The sequence below is a fragment of the Chiloscyllium plagiosum genome, chromosome 4, assembly GCF_004010195.1.
Source record: "Chiloscyllium plagiosum isolate BGI_BamShark_2017 chromosome 4, ASM401019v2, whole genome shotgun sequence".
NCBI classification, from domain to species: Eukaryota; Metazoa; Chordata; class Chondrichthyes; order Orectolobiformes; family Hemiscylliidae; genus Chiloscyllium; species Chiloscyllium plagiosum.
The window spans coordinates 33,338,439-33,358,367 of NC_057713.1; the positions used below are offsets into that span (position 1 = coordinate 33,338,439).

At 41.3% G+C, this 19,929-nt stretch overlaps 2 protein-coding genes across 2 annotated transcripts in view; both read left to right on the plus strand.

Annotated features, from left to right (window-relative positions):
• The window catches only part of LOC122548777 (chymotrypsin-like elastase family member 2A), a 32,666-nt gene extending 25,985 nt beyond the window's left edge, over nucleotides 1–6,681 (plus strand). Inside the window, exons 6-9 of the mRNA XM_043687543.1 lie at nucleotides 3,093–3,229; nucleotides 5,107–5,252; nucleotides 5,420–5,569; nucleotides 6,556–6,681. Of these exons, the coding sequence (XP_043543478.1) occupies nucleotides 3,093–3,229; nucleotides 5,107–5,252; nucleotides 5,420–5,569; nucleotides 6,556–6,588 (466 nt within the window). The 3' untranslated portion in view covers nucleotides 6,589–6,681. The remainder of the gene's footprint in view (nucleotides 1–3,092; nucleotides 3,230–5,106; nucleotides 5,253–5,419; nucleotides 5,570–6,555) is intronic.
• An 11,427-nt stretch (nucleotides 6,682–18,108) lies between these two features.
• ptpn23a (protein tyrosine phosphatase, non-receptor type 23, a) overlaps nucleotides 18,109–19,929 on the plus strand; it is a 94,871-nt gene continuing 93,050 nt past the window's right edge. Inside the window, exon 1 of the mRNA XM_043687916.1 lies at nucleotides 18,109–18,378. Within this exon, the coding sequence (XP_043543851.1) occupies nucleotides 18,160–18,378 (219 nt within the window). The 5' untranslated portion in view covers nucleotides 18,109–18,159. The remainder of the gene's footprint in view (nucleotides 18,379–19,929) is intronic.

A 19,929-nucleotide genomic window follows, 5' to 3' on the forward strand; every position in this document is an offset into this window, starting at 1 on the left:
TCATCACAATTTTCCAAACGGTTTTCACTATCTACAACACAAATGATAACCAGGATGAAATTATCTCTACTTGACTAAATTAATGCAGCTTGAACATTTAATGAGTTCAGCAGCATCAAGGACAAAATAGCATCCCACCCACCAACAGTTGACTGTATCAGCATTGTGTACACTCTGCAAGATGCACTATAACTCAGTTCACACCTCCTCCTAAACAGGTGATCTCAAGTAAGAGGAAGATCAAGGTCAGAAAATATATGGAAAACAACCATCTCAAGCAGCTCTCCAATTCACACATTATCCTGTCTTGGCAAAACATTGTCTGGAACTTCTTAGCCAACACCACTCTGGATTACCCTCACGACAGTCTACAATTATTTAAGATGACATCTAATCACCACATTTTCAAAGGTTTAGCCAATGAACACTGGTCTTGCCAGCGACACCCACACTCCTTGAACAAATAAAAAGGCCCTTACCGCTTAATATTTGAATAATGGCACCCTAAGACCCCACAGATTGTCAAACCCACCCCAGTCTGACCTATCACCCTCACCTTGACCTCTTTCCACCTATCACATTTCCGACGCCCCTCCCCCAAGTCCCTCCTCCCTACCTTTTATCTTAGCCTGCTGGACAAACTTTCCTCATTCCTGAAGAAGGGCTTATGCCCGAAACGTTGATTCTCCTGTTCCCTGGATGCTGCCTGACCTGCTGCGCTTTTCCAGCAACACATTTTCAGCTCTGATCTCCAGCATCTGCAGTCCTCACTTTCTCCTACAATTATACATAGACCAGTGCAATTTCACACTGTGGCAGTCAACAGTTATCAGATTTGTTTGGTTTAGAATCATAGTTTGTCATAGTATAATTTGAATTCTTCACTTCCAGGCTGCAAATCCATATCTCATTCAATTCTGAATCCTTGCCCAATGGACTGGTATGGGCAGAATTAGAAGCAAGCCTGATTTTGTGCTTCAGTTGCATATAATGAACTATTTCACGACATGTACCAGCCATGGCTCTGTGGTAGAACTCTCCCTTTAAATTAGAAGATTGTGAGGTCAATCCCACTCTAAATTTGAGTGAGTAATCAACACATTATTGCAGCATTAGAGGAGTGTGAAATTATCAGTAGGTGGTGTAATTTGGATTAAATGTTATGCTGAGACTCTGTATTCCGTCTCTGGTGGATATAAAAAATCCTATTGAATGCAATGCAGCAGGTTTTCACCTATTGTTCTGTACAATATTTTTCCCTCAACCAATATCAGTAAAACATACCATCAGGCTATTTAATGCATTGTATTTATGGAATTTTGCTGTGTGAATGATTGCTGCTATATTTCTCTCAAAACAATAGTGACTAAAGGTCAAATTTCTGTTTCCTCCTAGGGTCAGGAATCAGCAAAATGTGTTTTTTTTAGTTTAAATTTCCTACATTAAAAAGGCTCACAATATTTCCAATGCAGGAAGAGTTTTGAGTTAGGTTTGGATTGTGACTCCAATTGCATGTACTCTGACATGCAGATCAATATTGGTAGTCACGGGGAAGTCAGGCAGGATTTAAAGGAATTCTGTAAATCTACATTGTTTGAGAGTTAGAGGGCCTTGGGGAAGCCTCCTGAGAAGTTGGGAATACTGTATTTTGAAAGATGTGTGTTAAATGTGTTAATTTCAAATGTCATTTTCAGATGCTGAATTATAGGTAAGGTGCATTTTGACTGCACTGATTGAACTTAGTACTGCACCTGTAGGAAAATAAATGAGCAGAAGTAGACAATTTGGCCCATCAAGTATTTTCCTCCAATCATGGTTGACCTGAATATCCTCAACTCTACTTTCCTCCCTTATCCCCATAAACTTTGAATCCATTACTGGATTTAAAGAGGCTGTCTAAGCCAGAAATACACAGCAAACTTTGCTTTAACCAGCACTCATGATTAACTGGTAAAAATTATATACCTGAAATACAGAAAGTTTACTGTCTTATCATGTAGTGGATTCACTCGAGCCCAATTGCCTATACCTGATAAACGCCTCCTTCTTTTTCTTGACCAGAGCCTCAATTTCTCTAGTCATCCAATATTCCCTACACCTACCAGCTCTGCCCTTCAGTCTAGCAGGAACATATTGTCTCTGACCTCTCATTATCTCATTCTTCAAGGCCTCCCACTTCCCAAATATCTCTTTACCTGCGAATAGCTGCCCCCCCTACATCAACTTTTAAAAGTTCCTGTCTAATACTGTTAAAACTAAACAAATATTTCACGTCAGTATTTACTGCAGAGAAGGACATGGAAGTTAGAGATCTTGGAGAAATAAATAATGATCTTGAAAAATGACCATATTACAAAAGAGTAGGTGCTGGGTATCTTAAAATGCACAAAGGTAGATAAACCACTGGGAGACAATCAAGTTTTTTCCCAGAACTTTGTGGGAAGCTAGGGAAAAGATTGTTGGGCCCCTTGCTGCGATATTTGTATCATCAATAGCCATGGGTGAGGTGCAGGAAGACTTGAGGTTGGCTATTATTAGTGGTACTATTATTTAAGAAAGGCTGTAAGGAAAAGCCAGGGAACTATAGACTGGTCAGCCTTAATTCAGTAGTGGAAAAGTTGTGGAGGAGATTGTGAAGGACAGGATTTATATGCATTTGGAAAAGTAAGCACTGATTAGGGATAGTCAGCATGACATTGTGCATGGGAAATGTGTCTCACTAATTTTGGAGACGGGATGGACTTTTGAAGTTGGACAACAGACCAACTTATGTTTTCAGAGCTTCAAACTATAAATCCAGCCCTAAAACTCAAAGGGATTTTACTGGCTTCAAAGGACGTTGAGACATCTTGAGGTCATGAAAGGTATTGGACAACTATAAGCTCCATTTTATTGCACCTAATCAATATTAAACTTTTTAACAGAGTGAACTAAAATGATCAACCATGAGAATGTTGACTGATTTTGTTTCCTTCATAGCTCAAGGGTGCCGGGGTACATTGGAGCTACTTATGAGGTCAGCTAACTCAGAAAAACAACTGGGATATTTTACCAATCTGATCTTTGCATTCACTTTTTACTCTGACTTTTAGAAATGACATTGCCCTACTGCGATTGAAACAACCTGCATATGCTACTCCTGATGTAGCAGTAGCACTCCTACCACCCTTTGATCAGGTCCTACCCAATGGATATCCTTGTTACATCACCGGATGGGGATTAACTCAACGTAAGTTCACAACAGGGAATGTAAATATAACACAATAGTTAATAGATCAAATAAATCATTTAAGGTTCATTTCTTTATATGGATAACCACAAGAATGTGAAATGCTACATAGAATGTTAGTACTAGAAAGCAATAGTGCATTTAAGAAGAGGTGGAAGGCAATAGATGAACATGGGATTCAGGGCAAGGAGAGGTAATTAAATTGAAATGAAGTTACTGTGTAAACTCCAGCATGGAGTAGTTGAACTGAATGGCTTGTTTTGGTATTTTAGATATTAAGCAGTCCCATTAAAAAGTTCAATTTGGACTTTGGCTACTGTCCATTGTCAAATTTCCTTAGAAAGTCTGAAATTATTAATAGTTCGAATACAGACTATGGAAAGGATTTGTATAGTGAAGGTGGATAGCCTGGGGTTTATTTGGGCAAAATAATGTGAAAACTGCAGTTGAATTGATATTGTGCCCTGTTCGACAGAGCTTGGTTCTAACTACTGACCACTGTGGTGATTGTAAGAAGGTCAGCCAGGTGGACCTCATTGAATGTGAGATCCTGGATTGGGGCTGATAATCTGGTCCCATTAGGGACACCTGGCTGGCAGATATAAACAGGACTCTGAGGTTTTGCTCACTCTAAGTGCTGTCTCTGTGGAGGTTGGATCAGTGTCAAGGACTCTCCACATGTAAGTAAAGGGTTACTTGATAACAGGATACTGGTCTCTTTGGAGCTATTTCAATTACCATAACTTGAACTTGCCTGAAAGTGACGGCCACAATGTTTCCAGCAATATGATATATTGGCTCCATAAACCCACCTCAATGAAGATGTGGAGTGTACAGGCTGACAAAGAACATCTGTTTCAGATTGGCTCAGGGATAGAGTGAGAGAGGGCACACAATGTGACAAGGTCCTAAAGGAGGACTTTCAGTGAAAGAGGCTGTCCTGTACTGACACTAACTGAGAATATCAGTGTTTTCCTGTCATTGTAGCTGTTCTGTCGTGGCTTTTGTATTCCTATTATTCCCATCGGCTGCCGATAGCAATCCCGAACAGGGTATTGATGACCAGCACTGTCCTTCTCCTTATGTTGTTCAATAAGGTGAAGTGGCACAGCAGTTAAGCTCTTTTGGTGAAGTCTTCCAAATAATCATTTTCGATGGAATGATGTTGAAGTTTTGATAAAGTTTTCCTGCTATTCTCTTGCTATGTTTCAGAAGTTCTCTTCGAACCTCCAGAGGCAACTGAGCAGTTAAAAGTGATGTAGATGTGATGTAGTGCTCAGAATATTTTTGCAACAACATATTTACTCCCAATCAAAGTCATTGTTAGGAGAGAGAGTTTTCTCAATTGCCAGCCACCAAAATTCCATACAGTTTCCTTAGTAAGTGCTGGAAGGCAATTGTATTGAGCAATCAGTCCTTAACAATCCTCCTTGCAGCTTGTTCAAGCATATTTAACCTTTAGCTTCTTAATGGATTTGGCGGCTTCCATTAAGTGTAAGATAAATGTTGTTTTGGCTTAAGACTCCACATTGTCCACCATGCAGGTGCTTTGACATGATATAACAACCAGAGAAAATCTCACTCCTTAAAATTAAATTTGCAGCATGGATATTTAACCATTAGGTGTCACTATATCCTTCATTATGATTTCAAACTTCCCTGAGACATTTTAGGGCAGATATTGATTCAGGTGTACCTGTAAGCTTATGCCATTCTACGACATAGTGGAATAAAGTAACGTGGTAATCATGACATAAATAACTTAACTCATTAAATGCATAACCTTGTTACTGGACTGGAAAACTGATAGTATAGGTCTGGTAGGATGATCTGAGCCACTAAGAATAAGATCAAATTACATCTATACCCTTTTTCAGCTTTCGGTGTTCCATCTTCCACTCTGCAGCAAGCTCTGCTCCAAGTGGTGGACTATAAGACATGCTCATCTCCGTCCTGGTGGTCAAGTGCAATCACTGAAAATATGGTCTGTGCTGGGGGTGACGGTGTGACTGCAGGATGTCAGGTATTAACTTCTACTAATATATATTGTCATCATGATGCAGACCCTACCCTTATACCACATGAATAGTTGTAACGTAGTGAGCCCTTGAGTCAATGATATGTTACTAGTGGAAGGAATAAACTAAATGATTTAATCTCATCACTTCTTTTGCATTTTCTTGTTGACAGGGAGATTCTGGTGGCCCTCTGAACTGTCTGGATGATACTGGAATGTGGGTTGTCCATGGTATTGTAAGCTTTGGACCAGTCTCCTGTGTTATGGAGAGGTACCCTACAGTTTTTACTCGAGTATCAGCATATATGGACTGGATAATGCAGGTAGGACTCCTGAGTCATATCTCTAAGATCACTGCCCTGAAAGTTAATTCTTTATCTCTTGCTACAGACCAACTGAGATTTTCCATCATTTCCTGTATTTAGTTTTAAATTTTCAGCACCTGCATATTTAGCTTTATTACTATATCCTCCTGCCATGGTCTACACTCTCCCAAACTTTGAAACTGAATTCCAATACTCATTCACGAACAGAACTCCAGATATTCAATGAAAGCTAACTTCACCAAGCCAAATATGCATGTGGATTTCCCTGTATAGTATTCCTGTATTTTGTCCATAATCAACCTTCATAATTAAGCCAAAAGAGTGAGCGTCACCGGCCAATTCAACCATCAGTGGGACCACCTCACAGTCCTCTCTTGTACCCTGATAAAACCAGGGTTCACCTCGAACCTTCCTGCCTCGATCACATTAATTTCTATCTATTAACTCAATGCTTGCTACCTACATCATCTGTTGGTCCACAAGCACCTGGAATTTAAAATATTAATCCTTGTGTTCAAATCCCTCCACAACTTCTCTCACTTTTCTCTGCAACTTCATTCAATCATAAAACCTTTGAAGAATTCTGCATTTGACTAATTTTGATATGTGTGTATTATTTTCTCCATCATACCATTGGTGGCCATGTCTACAACAGTGTGAGTCTTAGGTTATGGAATTCTCTGCCTAAACATCATAGTCTCTTTACCTCCTTCCTCTATTAAGAAATTCCTCAACACCTACCTCTTTGGCTCAGCTTTTGGCCATCCGTCCTGCTGTCTTCTTGTTTGGTTCAATGTCAGTTTTTGTCTGACTGCATTCATTTCAAACACCTCAGTATCTCTAAATGTAATTAAATTAACACAACAGGTTGTTGGTTATTTCTTAATTTACAGCTGAGTCAGTCATGTCTTCTTTTAACTTTGGAACGTGAGAGAATCAAGTTATCCTAATAAATCATTGTACGTTTGTTTCCTTTCCTTCAGACCATGCAGCAATATGGTGGAGAGTTTAGATGATTCCGAAGTATCATCAATGGAATGAAGTCAAGCAGAAATATTCACAAGCTGTGTTTTAACAAAACCCTGTCAATAAAAATGGGTCTGATTTAACCTGCACTTGTTGAATTTTTTCCTTTGCCACCAGGTGATTAGCTTTTGTGATAATAAACAGAAACAAAAACTCTAGCATTTCCAGTTCTAAATTCCAACTTCCCAGTATGGCTGTGGGGAGAAGATAGTTCCCTACAGGCACTCTGACCTCTGTCAGAATCAAGCAGACATGTGCCACTGTGGTAAGCTATACTTGCCTATACTGACACCAACTGCAAAAGCCAGGGAAGACCAAACAATTGTATTTTAGCTCCTTTTATGGCCTCCCTGTCATACTGGGCAATATCTTAAACATTGGGGAGGGAAGTGGGAGGGAGTATGGGAGTGGCAATGGGTGTCTCACTACTGGCTGCTAGCAAGGTCCCGAGTTCTATAATGGGCAGAATAACTTTCTAATGTACTGTTATAATGAGGGGATCACAGTATTAAACTTGATTTTGACAAAGGTAGCGGCAAAGTGCGGAATTCTCAGTTAAATCAACTTTAAAGAATTGGAGAAAACCTCTCAAGTTGAAAATATAACCCATTATTTTGTCCTAAAAATTGGTTTTTCAAGATTTTAATTTAATTCATTTTTGGATTTTAGCAAAGTTGGTACTCATTGCTCAACCCTAACTGCCTTGCATTCATCTTAAATGTTTGCAGCACCACAGTTCAGTCAACAGTATTGGCACAAAACTGGAGTCATAACCAAAAGGCAAGAAGTAACTTTGTAGTCCATGTGGACTTTAGAACAGTATCATCGGGCTGCAATGTGGGGAGAAATTCACTTTACGTGGAAAACAATCACTCTATGATTTATTTTCCACCGTTGCAGTCAATTATGGCTGGGTCATTAAGAGATCTTCCAGTTTGGAAAGGAGAGGTTGATGATGGCAGCCAATAAAGTCTGATGGCATTTCTACATAGTAGTGCCCTCTTTCAGATTGAGAAAATCATTGAAATGAAATAACAGGTGTAAAAGCCAGGCAAGCTCTATAAGGTTCACTTCAGTTGCCACAACATCAAGGGAGGCATAATTCGAGCCTGCCTGCCTGTGAGAAGCTGAACATCAACTGGAAGATCCTGGTCAGCCTCATTTAATTGTCCTTAAAGGCCAGTAGGAATTTGTGTTAGCTATCTACCACATGCAGGCCGGTGGGCCTGTCAACCATCTATTTTCTATCTCCACAAAGGTGGCCCAGCGTGGGATAGAGCTGGGGATCTAACTATGGGGCTGTTTTAAACTCTGGTCTATGCGAGGTATAGATACCAAGGTTTCAGGACTCTATTGCAGAGGGCAATGTAGGCTACCATCAAGACAATAAGTTCGACATAGGAAATTTAAAAGGAGCACTTCTAAAGTAGTCATCTCTGAACCACTGTCAGTGTAGCGATTATAGGAATAGAAGAATCGCGCAGATGAATATGTGGTTAGAGAGATGGTGCAGGAGGTAGGGCTTTAGATTCCAGAGGGATTAGGACCATTTCTGATACTGTACAAGTAGATGGCTTACATTGAACAGAACTGGAACCAACATCCTCTTGGGAAGTTTGCTGATGCTGTTGGTGCGGACTTAAAATAGATTGGCAGGGGGAATGGGATCAATAGACAATAGGTGCAGGAGTAGGCCATTCTGTCCTTTGAGCCAGCACCACCATTCATTATAATCATGGCTGATCATCCTCAATCAGTATCCTGTTCCCCCTTGATTCCACTATCCTTAAGAGCTCTATCCAACTCTTTCTTGAAAGTATCCAGAGACTTGGCCTCCACAGCTTCTGGGGCAAAGTATTCCACACACCCACCACTCTCTGGGTGAAGAAGTTTCTCCTCAACTCTGTTCTAGTATCCTGACTAGTAGTTCAAGGGAAATGAGGCTGACATAGATATAGAACTTAAAACGCAAGCCAATGAGTCCATATTGCAGAGGAAATAAGAAAGGAATGAGTTTAGCAAGGCTAAATGGAATATATTTAAATGCGAGAAGCCCGAAGAATAAGCTAGACAAGCTGAGGGCATTAATAGCACCTGGGTGTATGATATTATTGTCATAACCAAGACTTGGCTGAAATATGGGTAGGATTGGCAGGTCAATATTTAGGATATTCAGGCAGCATCCGACGAGCAGCAAAATCGACGTTTCGGGCAAAAGCCCTTCATCAGGAATTTATTCCTGATGAAGGGCTTTTGCCCGAAACGTCGATTTTGCTGCTCGTCGGATGCTGCCTGAATTGCTGTGCTCTTCCAGCACCACTGATCCAGAATCTGGTTTCCAGCATCTGCAGTCATTGTTTTTACCTTTAGGATATTCATACAGGATAAGAGAGGGAGATAGAAGAAGAGGAGGTCACAATATTGGTCAAAGAATCAAATATAGCAGTATATAAGTGATGCTATCTTAGAAGGATCATTAAATGGATAGAAGTCAAAAACTCCAAACAGGCAAATATGCTGTTGGGTATGTAATACCAGCCTTCAAAAAGGCTGACGTGTATAATCAAAGTTTCAGTGGAGTGAAAGAATAAGAAGACAATAATAGTAGTGGATTTTTAACTACCCAAACATCAACTTTATAACTTTAGTATACAAGGTAGGGTGGTAAAAGGGCTGTAGGCACAAATATGTCTCAACAAGCACATGGAGTGGGCAAACCCTTTCCAACATGCTGGTCAAGCAAGAAGAACAGGAGGTATGCATCCAAAAAAAGATATTGTATCCATTTGATTGCCAAATTTGGATGTAACGCCTTGTATAATTGATGGATCAACAAACATTATAATTGATAACATTTTGACATCATAAGATACGCTGTAACCATTGTTCAAGGAGTCAGAAGAGAGATCTTGCTTTGTCCTTTGGCTTCCCTGCATAAGCTTGAATAAAGAAGATTGGTAAAAGAAACCTTGAGCAGCCAGACTAGACTGGATTATTCTTCCATCTGCATAATAGCTTGGCATAATTTGCAGGATTTGTGAAGGTGGAAAACACAAAGCAGTAAAGAACTGTAGATAGCCAGACTGATTGGAAGTAAGAGAAAGGGAGTGTGCAGTAAGATTTCGCCTGGAAAATTCTGTGGATTAATGGCCAGTAGTGGGAGAAACACCTGGATAGAGTATGGTGTTCATATGGTTCTATATTGGAAAATGTATATGTGAAACATAGGATATTGGTTGAATAGATGAGCAAGCATGACTGGCAAATGGAGGCTCAGTGGGCAGTTGGAAGGGACAAAAGAAAGGTGAAACCAAAAAGGCATGTTTGCTCCTTTGTTGCCTATACAAGCTGCAAGTGGAAAATAATAAACAGCTAAGAGAAACATCTCGAGCTGCTCTCACTAACCATGCACATTCTTTAAAATGGTGACCCAGGAAAGTCTTTCAAGGCTACAGTCATTGACTACCTCCAAATGATCTCAAAGCACTTCAGTTGGCTTTGAAGTACTTCCATTAAAGCTCTTCATAGGATCTGAATTTTATTTTCACCATAACTCTTGAAGGTCAGGCAGCATCCGGGGTGCAGGAGAGTCAATGTTCTGGGCATGACCCTTCAACAGGATTTCACCGAGTCCTGATGAAGGGTCATGCCTGAAACATTGACTCTCCTGCTCCTTGGATGCTGCCTGATCCAGCACCACAGTCTATTGACTCTGACTCTTCAGCATCTGCAGTCCTCACTATCTCTTGTAACTCCTGAAACCAAACAGCCAGTCTGCAGGGCCAGTTGTCCACATACATTTGGCTTAATTAGCATCACTCACTACCTTAATAGCCTTACTTGTGTGTGTTCCCTGTTGGGACACATTGCTGGTAATGTTACTAGGTTAATGAATAATAAACTGGGGAGACCCAGTTTAATGCTCTGGTTGTACATCAAAACTATTGGAAGAGGTAAAATTCAATTAATAATTCTGGATTTGAAAGTCAGTCTCAGTATTGGTTGCCATGATACCATCAATTGTCATAAAAATTAATGTGGTTAACCAGTGATGAAAATGTGTTTTTTATACATGGTCTGGCATTGATGTGACTCTTACTTGACCTCAGAAAAGGCTCAGAAAGTCTTTCAGCTCAAGGGCAACTAGGGGTAGGCAATAAGTGTTGTCTCTGCCTGAAAGGTCCACACCCCATGAAAGGATGAAATAAGAACCTTTTCTGTCAAACAGCCTACATTCACATCTCTATTACTTTTATAATTTAATGAATTAAAGTTTAAAAATGAAAAAATAGCATTGTCATTTCAATGCCCCATGATGTTTCCCTCACAGTGCACAAAGGAATGTTGGGGTTACATAAATAAATACAGAACAGTGAAAGACTTTTTTGCAGTGTAGATACTGTTTAATGTAGGAGACACTGAAGCTAAACTGCACACAATAAGCTCCTTCCAGCGATGTAATTATGACCAGATAATCTGTTAATTATAACTTTAATTGAGAAATAAATATCTCAAATGATATTATATCTATATAAAATTAGGCACTTCTCACAATTTTGCAGAAGGGCTCTGAAATCTGGGAATTATTCGAAACGTATTCATCTTTCGGTAAAGTTGTTTATTTCCACTGTTGTATCCCATTGACCAAGTATGGCCAGGGTGTTGTGAAAGGCCAGAGAAGACATTGGTAGTTGAGATGAGAAAATTTAATTCACAGCAAAGATGGCAGTCACAATGATCAGCTCAACTCTTGGGAATTCCCTCTCTCTAACCTTCTTCCCACCTTACAAATCTTCTCAAAAGTTGCCATAGAAATTTAAATTGTAGTTACTGTCCACCCCAGGTCAAGCACAGTTCACTGTTTTAGAAAGGGCTGAATACAATCAAAACCAGAGTTTAAAAGATTTAGAATCATAGAATTCCTTCAGGGTGGAAGCAGGCCATTCAGATCATTGGGTTCATACCGACCCTACAAAGATCATCCCATCCAGACTCTTTCCTGTACCCTGTCTCATCATACAGTCAACATCCAAGGAACAGGAGAATCGACGTTTCGGGCATAAGCCCTTCTTCCTGAAGAAGGGCTTATGCCCGAAACATCGATTCTCCTATTCCTTGGATGCTGCCTGACCTGCTGCCCTTTTCCAGCAACACATTTTCAGCTCTGATCTCCAGCATCTGCAGCCCTCACTTTCTCCTCATCACACAATCATAAGAGATTTACAGCATGGAAACAGACACTTCCGTCCAACTCGTCCATGCTGACAAGATTCCTAAATTAATCTAGTCTCATCTGCCAGCATTTGGCCCATATCCCTCTAGAACCCTTCCTCTTCATATATACATCTAGATGCCTTTTAAATTATGCAATTGTACCAACTGCCACCACTTCCTCTGACAGTTCATTCCATACATGCACCACTCTCTGCGTGAAAAAAGTTGCTCTCAGGTCTCTTCTAAACCAATGCCCTCTAGTTTTGGACTCCCCTATCTGGGGAAAAGACCTTAACTATTCACCCTATCTATGCCCTTCATAATTTTTTAAACTTCCATAAGGTCACCTGACATCCTCTGATGCTCCAGGGAAAATAGCCCCAGCATATGCAGCCTCTTCCTATAGCTCAAACCCTCCAACCCTGGCAATATCCTTGTAAATCCTTCCTGAATGTAATTGTTTGAGATCTGACCTACAACAGCGTTGTCATCAGCAAACTTATAAATGGCGTTGAGATGGAATTTGGCCATACAGTCAAGGTTTAACTGTGTATAAGGAGTATACTAGGGGGTTGAGTAAGCAGCCTTGCAGAGCACAATTGAGGATTATTGTGGAGGAATTGTTATTGCCTAATCTTACTTATTGCACTCCAGGTGTCAAGAAGTCAAAGGTCTAGTTATAGAGAGGGGGGCAGAGACCTAGATCTTGGAGTTTGGAGATGAGTTGGTTTGGAATTATGGTGTTAAAGTCAGAGCTGTAGTCAATAACTAGGAGCCTGATGTAGGTATCCTCATTGTCCAGATATTCTAGGGATGAGCATAGGGCCAGGGAGATGATGTCTGCTGTGAATCTATTCTGCTGGTAGGCAAATTGCAAAGGATGAAGGCAACTTGGTAAGCTGTAGTTGATGTGAGCCATGACTAACCATTCAGACCACTTGATAATTAAGGAGGTCAGAACCACCAGGTGGTAGTCAAGTCACACTGCATGATTTTTCTTTGGCACCAGAATGATGAGGATCATCTTCTTGAAGCAGATGGGCACTTCAGATTGAAATAAAGAGAGGTTAAAGATGTCACCAAATTATCCCGCTAGCCCGTCCGCACAGGATCTGACTGCAATACTATTCTTATGATACAAGAGATTCTGATTCAACCACTATTTCAGACTCACACCATCGTCTGGGTGAAAAAAATCTCCTCATCTTTCTTCTAAGTCTCTTACTTTATAATTATTTCTCTTGGTTATTGAGCCCTCTACAAATGGAACAAAATGCCTTCCTATCCACATTATCTATACCCCATATAATCTTACATATCTCAATCAGTTCCCCTCTTAACCTTCACTGTTCCTAGGAAAACAACATCAGTCAATTAAATCTTTCCTCATACCTCAGCCCCCGATCTCAGAATCCGGAAAGTCTTTTATGCACCTTCTCTACAATCTACAATCGCATCCTTCCTATAAATATTGACCAATGGTTGCCAATTGTGCCCTAACTAGTGTTTTTATACAGTTACAGCATTATTTTTGTCTTCTTATATTCTGTGTCTTGGTTAAGAGAGACAAATATCCCATATATGTTTTTAATTCACCTTATATACCTGTCCTCTTACTTTCAGAGATCAGTGAACATGTACATCAAGGTCGCTCTGATCTACAGTTCCTTCCAGGGTCTTACCATCCTTACTGTAATTCCTTGCTTTTTAGTTCTTACAAAGTTTGTTACTTCACAGTTTGCAGGTTGAATTATATTTGCCGCAGTTCTGCGTTTACAGCTATCCTCCTCACAAGTTATCACCATACCAACTTCTGGGAGATACACATTTTCTTAGTCATATTTTCTGTATTTAAGTTCAAAGGATGAATGTACGTCATAAACAAGAAGGACTCCAGAACTAAGACCTATGGAAACAGATGTCTAATCCAAAAACATCCCTGTATCAACATCTTCTGCCTCCTGCATCTCAGCTAAATTTGGATGCTGAAATAACTCCAGAGGCCTTAGCTCCTTTGATAGTCCCTAGATCTTCCTGCAAATTTTCTGGATGTTTAATTAGGACTTCAGTCAGACAGCCATTTTCTAATCAAAAAATGTTGAGACAATCTAGATGAATCTTTCTCAATAAATTTCACCCAAACATGATTGGGCTTGAACGTTTTACTACAATCAGTGGTAACTGAACTAATTGATTTTCATAAGAGACTGGAACCAAAGTTGTACCCTTATTTTGTAAAAGATTCCCAGTATGGGTTCTTAGTCTAGCCAAGGTCTTGTGCAAACTTAAAGGTTAGAGTCCAGACAGAATTTCTTCAGGAGCATGCTTAACTCTCTTCATCACTGAAATAACTTCACAGAGGTCAGTTTCCGATCACCACAATCACTCTGTATTTCCACATGGACAGTCCTTGACACTGAGCCAGCTCTCAGAGTGAACAGAACCACTGACACTCTTGTTTATTTTTCTTTACTTTTTTATATTAGCTACCAGCCTTCAGGTAGCCATGCCTCAGACTCATGATCCTGTAGGAGAAAGCTTTTCTCATCATCTTGGTTTGAAACATAAATTTACTTCTAATCTGTGTCCTCTAGTTCTAGTTGTTTCATTAGGGGAAACATTCTTTCGACATCTACCTTGTCAAATCCCATCAGAATCTTACATGTTTCTCTATGATTACCTCCCATTCTTCTAAACTGTAACTGAAATAACTCCACAGGGGCCAGAATCCCTCCACCAAGTCACCCTTTATTTGTCCTTGACATTGGTCCACTTCCCCCAGAGCTAGCTCTCAGAGTGAAGACACTTGTGTTTATGATTTTTTTCAATGTAATTAAGGAAAGCTTAACCCCTCACCTTTGATCAAGCAACAGCAGATGAGATAAGTCCACAGAGATCAATTTCCTGTCACCAAGTCACCCTTTACTTACATGTGGAGAGTTCTTGACACTGATCCAAATCCCTCAGAGCCAACTCTCAGAGTGAACAGGATATCTGACACTCTTGTTTTTTTTATTAAACCCTCACACTACCGCCTAACCGCGGTAGTGCTTATATTTTCCCGACAGCACCCATGTTGTGTGTGTGCAGGTGTGAGATACAGTGAAAGACACGAGGTGCACGAATCTTTATTCAAATTTCCACCACCAGGAAGAAGGAAACACCCGAGTGGCCAGTGACAAGCAGTGCCCTTCACATCAAAGGGCAATGCTGTGTGATTAAACAGTGAAGGGGAGGGCACGGATCAAATCAAAAACACTTATATTTATTTATTTTTTCCTTTTCCTTTTCCCTTTTTTTTCTATTAATCCCCCACTACCGCCTAACCGCGGTAGTGCTTATTTTTTCCCCAGCACCCATGGTGTGTGTGTGTGCAGGTGTGAGACACAGTGAGAGACACAAAGTGAACGAATCTTTATTCAATTTCCACCACCAGGAAGATAGGAAAACACCCGAGTGGCCAGTGACAAACACTGCCCATCACATCAAAGGGCAGTGCTGTGTGATCAAAACAGTGAAGGGGAGGGTAGGGACTAAATCAAAATAGAATTGGAGGGAGAAATAATGCACTCCACTCCCTGCGGCGCCCACCTCTCCCTGAACAACTCCAGGGTGTTGGTGGACACCGCGTGCTCCCTCCCCAAGGCCACCCGGGCTCTAACGTAACCGCGGAAGAGGGGCAGGCAGTCGAGTTCCACGGTATTAAACAGAGAGATCTTTACAGATTATGAAAACCTCAATGACATCATCAGGCCTAATTTCCCAAGCTTCTCTGCAATCCAAATCTCTGATTGGATCTGGGTTTCAGCCCCAACCACACAATCCCCTCTCCTTTGTTCATTTGTGCATGGATTGATGAGCAATTCCCAGTGATGATCCCTGATAGCCAATCAATGTTGATGATACATCTCTCTGGTTGAGTGCAAGATGTCCCAGGAGGATAAATACAAGAGCTTGTGGAAGAGAAGCTTAGTTCTAGAGTTATCTAGGTGATAGTGAGCAGGAGTAGTGAAGATGGCCTCCCAAGTGTGTCAGAACTACCACAAGGACTGTGAGGATGCTGTTAACAAGCAGATCAACCTGGAGCTCTATTCCTCCTATGTTTACCTCTCCATGGTGAGGCTTGGCTACTGATAGAATGAAGTCAGCCTTAAATTCAATTGAGTAGTTAGAACACCTCAAGTGCTGTGTGAATCCCTATTTATTTTTTTTTTTTTTTACACAAAGTGCACCAATCTTTATTCAATTTCCACCACCAGGAAGATAGGAAAACACCCGGGTGGCCAGTGACAAGCGCTGCCCTTCACGTCAAAGGACAGTGCTGTGTGATCAAAACAGTGAAGGGGAGGGTAGGGACTAAATCAAAATGGAGTTGGAGGGAGAAATGATGCACTCCACTCCCTGCGGCGCCCACCTCTCCCTGAACAACTCCAGGGTGTTGGTGGACACCGCGTGCTCCTTCTCCAAGGACACCCGGGCTCTAACGTAACCGCGGAAGAGGGGCAGGCAGTCGGCCCTAACGACCCCCTCCACGGCCCGCTGCCTGGACCTGTTGATGGCCAGTTTGGGCAGGTCCAGGAGCAGGCCCACGAGGAGGTCTTCAGACCTGCCCTCCTTCCTCCGTACTGGGTGCCCAAAGATCAGGAGCGTGGGACTGAAGTGCAGCCAAAAACAGAGGAGAAGGGTTTTAAGGGAATCAAAAAGGGAGTGCAAACGCCCACACCCAATATACACGTGGTCCACGGACTCCACAGCGCCACAGAACAAGCAGTTGGGCTGGGAGTCCGTGAACCACCGCAATCTGCGGTTGCAGGGGACTGCTGCGTGCAGCACCCTCCACCCCAGATCCGCGAGAGAAAGGGGGAGGACTCCCGCGTAGAGAGACCTACACTGGGGATCCCCACCACCCGAACACTTGTGTTCATTTATTTTTTTATTTTTTTCTGCCTCCTCCTCTTCTTCCTTCTTTCCTTCCTCTCTCTCACCCGATGTGGGGCAGCTACTCCAGGGACAGTCCCCTTCAAGGAGGAGAGTCCTTGCACGTGCGCACACACACTGATCCAACTCTCAAGATAGGCAAACACCTGAGTGGCCAGTGAAAAGCAGTGCCCTTCACATCTCCTGTTTTTTTTCTTTTTGCACTCCTGTTTACTTTTTTTTTCCTTTTTTTAACCACCTAAGTGCTTATTTTTTCCCCAGCAACACTTGTGTTTATATCTGTCAGCCAGGGTTCTCTGATTGGGCCAGATTAACAGCCCAGTCAGGGAACTCATATTCTGTGAGGTCCACCTGGCTGACTTTATTACAATCACTGCAGATTTAATGTGCCATTTGCTGGTTAGCTCATGCCATCTTATTTCATGTATTTTTATTCTCCATCATGGATCATGGTACTGATCCTGAATGTATTTTACTGTACACAGTTAGAAGCAGATGTAATAATCAATATAGTAAAATGAATAAAAACTTGGAAGGGAAAAAAAGCTCTGCAAACAGCTCACCTAGGCACATTGGGTAGAATTCCTTCTTCTATGCTGTATCATTTTACTGTGGTGGGAGTAGGTCCTTGTTTAATATGTATGAGGATATCAGGTAGAATTGTTTTAAAGCAAGAACAAAATGTTGTGACTGATTCACTGGACTTGAGCATGGTGGCTCAGTGGTTTGCACTGCTGCCTCACAGTGCCAGCAACCCAGGTTTGATTCCTGCCTTGGGCAACTATCTGTGCGGAGTTTGCACATTCTCCCCATGATTGTGTTGGTTTCCTCTAGGTGCTCCGGTTTCTTCCCACAATCCAAAGAAATCTGGGTCAGGTGAATAGTTCAAGCTAAATTGCCCACAATGTTATAGGTAAATATAGGATAGTGGAGTGGGTCTGGGTAGTCTGCTCTTCAGAGGGGTTGGTGTGGACTTGTTCAGCTGAATGGCCTGTTTCCACACTATAGGGAATGTAATCTACAGATGCTGCCAGACCTGCACAGTGTCTCCACCACTTTCTGTTATCAAGAAAGGTCACCCTGACCATACATTAACTTTGATTCTTGGCATAAGTGCTAGATGACCTACTTAGGATTTTAGAAAACATTTTGTAAAGCATTTCAGATGAAGTGATAAAATGTTTGTAAAGAGTTCTGACATGTTAGAAATTAAAATACTGAAGACAAGTATAACTAAGACGTCAAGCAAAATTAGCTTTGAAAAAATGTAATTTATGACTTTTATGGCAAATCTCTTGATTTTTAAGTTTGTCACTTTTTCATGAAGAGGATTGAGATTGGCAATGACTGTCACTTATGATCAGTTTCAATTTAGCACTTCATTATTGTAACAATTCCACCACTCTTGTATGGTGGAGGCACCCAGCTATTCGAGGGCGGAACTACAATTCCCACAAGACTTGGGGGGAGGGGTGCAGTTCCGTAGTTACGTCATATCCGCTGGATGGGGCCGACGTCTGGTTGGTGTCGGTTGTCCTCTGAACATGGAGGCCGTGCCGCGGATGCCGATGATCTGGCTGGATTTGAAGGAAGCCAAAGAGTTTCCGTTCGCCGGTGCCGTCCGACAGGTAAATAAGAGTGACGCAGAATCGGCCGAATATCGAGGGCAGAGCTTGGTGTTCCTTGTCCGAATTAAATTATTTTGAGCACTAATAACGCCAAGGGGTTCAGACTCAGTGTTTGGTTTGGGAAGGAGGAGGCTGGTGTCACTCAGGGCCCAGAACGTGTCTGCTGAGTCCCTGTGAATCCCAGCAAGTGCCTCACGTCCTGTTGCTCTTCATAATTTTCATACAGTCAAATATTCCTGGATGTGTATATTGCCACCTTCAATGTTAAAGGTTCGGCATCTTGTTTTTATATTGATTTGCTGTTCCTTTCGATTGATCGTCATTCCAAAGCTATTAACTTCCAGACTTGAGGCAACGAATGTCTGAGGCGGATTCAAACCGTTTCTTCCCTTGGTGTTATACTTGACCCGAGATGAGCTGCACAAAGGGCGTTCACGCCATCACGCCATGATGATTGTATTAGTCAGCTGTCAGCAGACAATAACACAAAGCTGCAAAATGCTGGAAATGCTCAGCAAGTCAGGCAGCAGCTGTGGAGCGAAGCAAAGCTAATGTTTCAGTTTGCGGTGACCTTTCACCAAAATGATGGCCTTTCTTATGAAAGATGCTTACTGACCAGCTGAGTTTTAAAAAAATTGTTCCATGGTATTATTTTTCATATTGTTTTCCTTCTGAGCCCCAGAGTTGTGTGTTCAAATCCCACTCCAGAACTTGAACAGACAAATCAAGGTTGATGCTGCAGTCAATACTGAGGGAGATAGAGTCATTGGATGAGTCAACAACAATCAACTGTATGCCTTTTTTCATATATTTTTAAAACTGTTTCACTAAATATAGACATTTTTGTCAACATCAAAAATTTGTTGTCCATTCCTAATTGTTGTTGAAAGGTGATTGTGAATTACCATCTTGAACCTCGATAGTTAATTTAGTGCTGCTAGGAAAGGAGTTTGAAGATTTTGACTCCATAATAGTCTAGTTCCATGTCAGGATGCTATATGATTTGCAACTGGGATCCTGGGTTCGTCACACTATAGTATTATATGCACAGACAGACAGACACGCACATGTGTGTGCACACATACACACACACAGGCCCTCTCTTGTACACTCACACATAAACTCTCTCACACACCCTCTCACAGACTTAAAGCCTTTATACTGTCTCACATATACACACACACTCTTACAGACACTGATACTCTTTTCCCCCCCCCAAAAAAAAACACACCCACATAGATATGCACATATAAGTTTGTGGGGTGAATTTGTACTTGCAGAATTACATCTTACTTTGCTCAAAAATTGCATGAATCCATGTAAGATTCTGTAAATCTGTTTTTTAGATTCAAATCAGTCTGACCATTGTGGCACAGACAGCTTCACAGGGAGTTAACACCTTCAATACCTTATCTGGGCTGACATGACACCAATTGTTAAAGTGCACTTGAGAATGCAGCTTTTAAAGAATGTTTTGCGATTTACGTATGGAAGAACTGAAGCCAATACAGTCATTCTAAAAGATGAGAGACTTAACAAACAATCCAGATC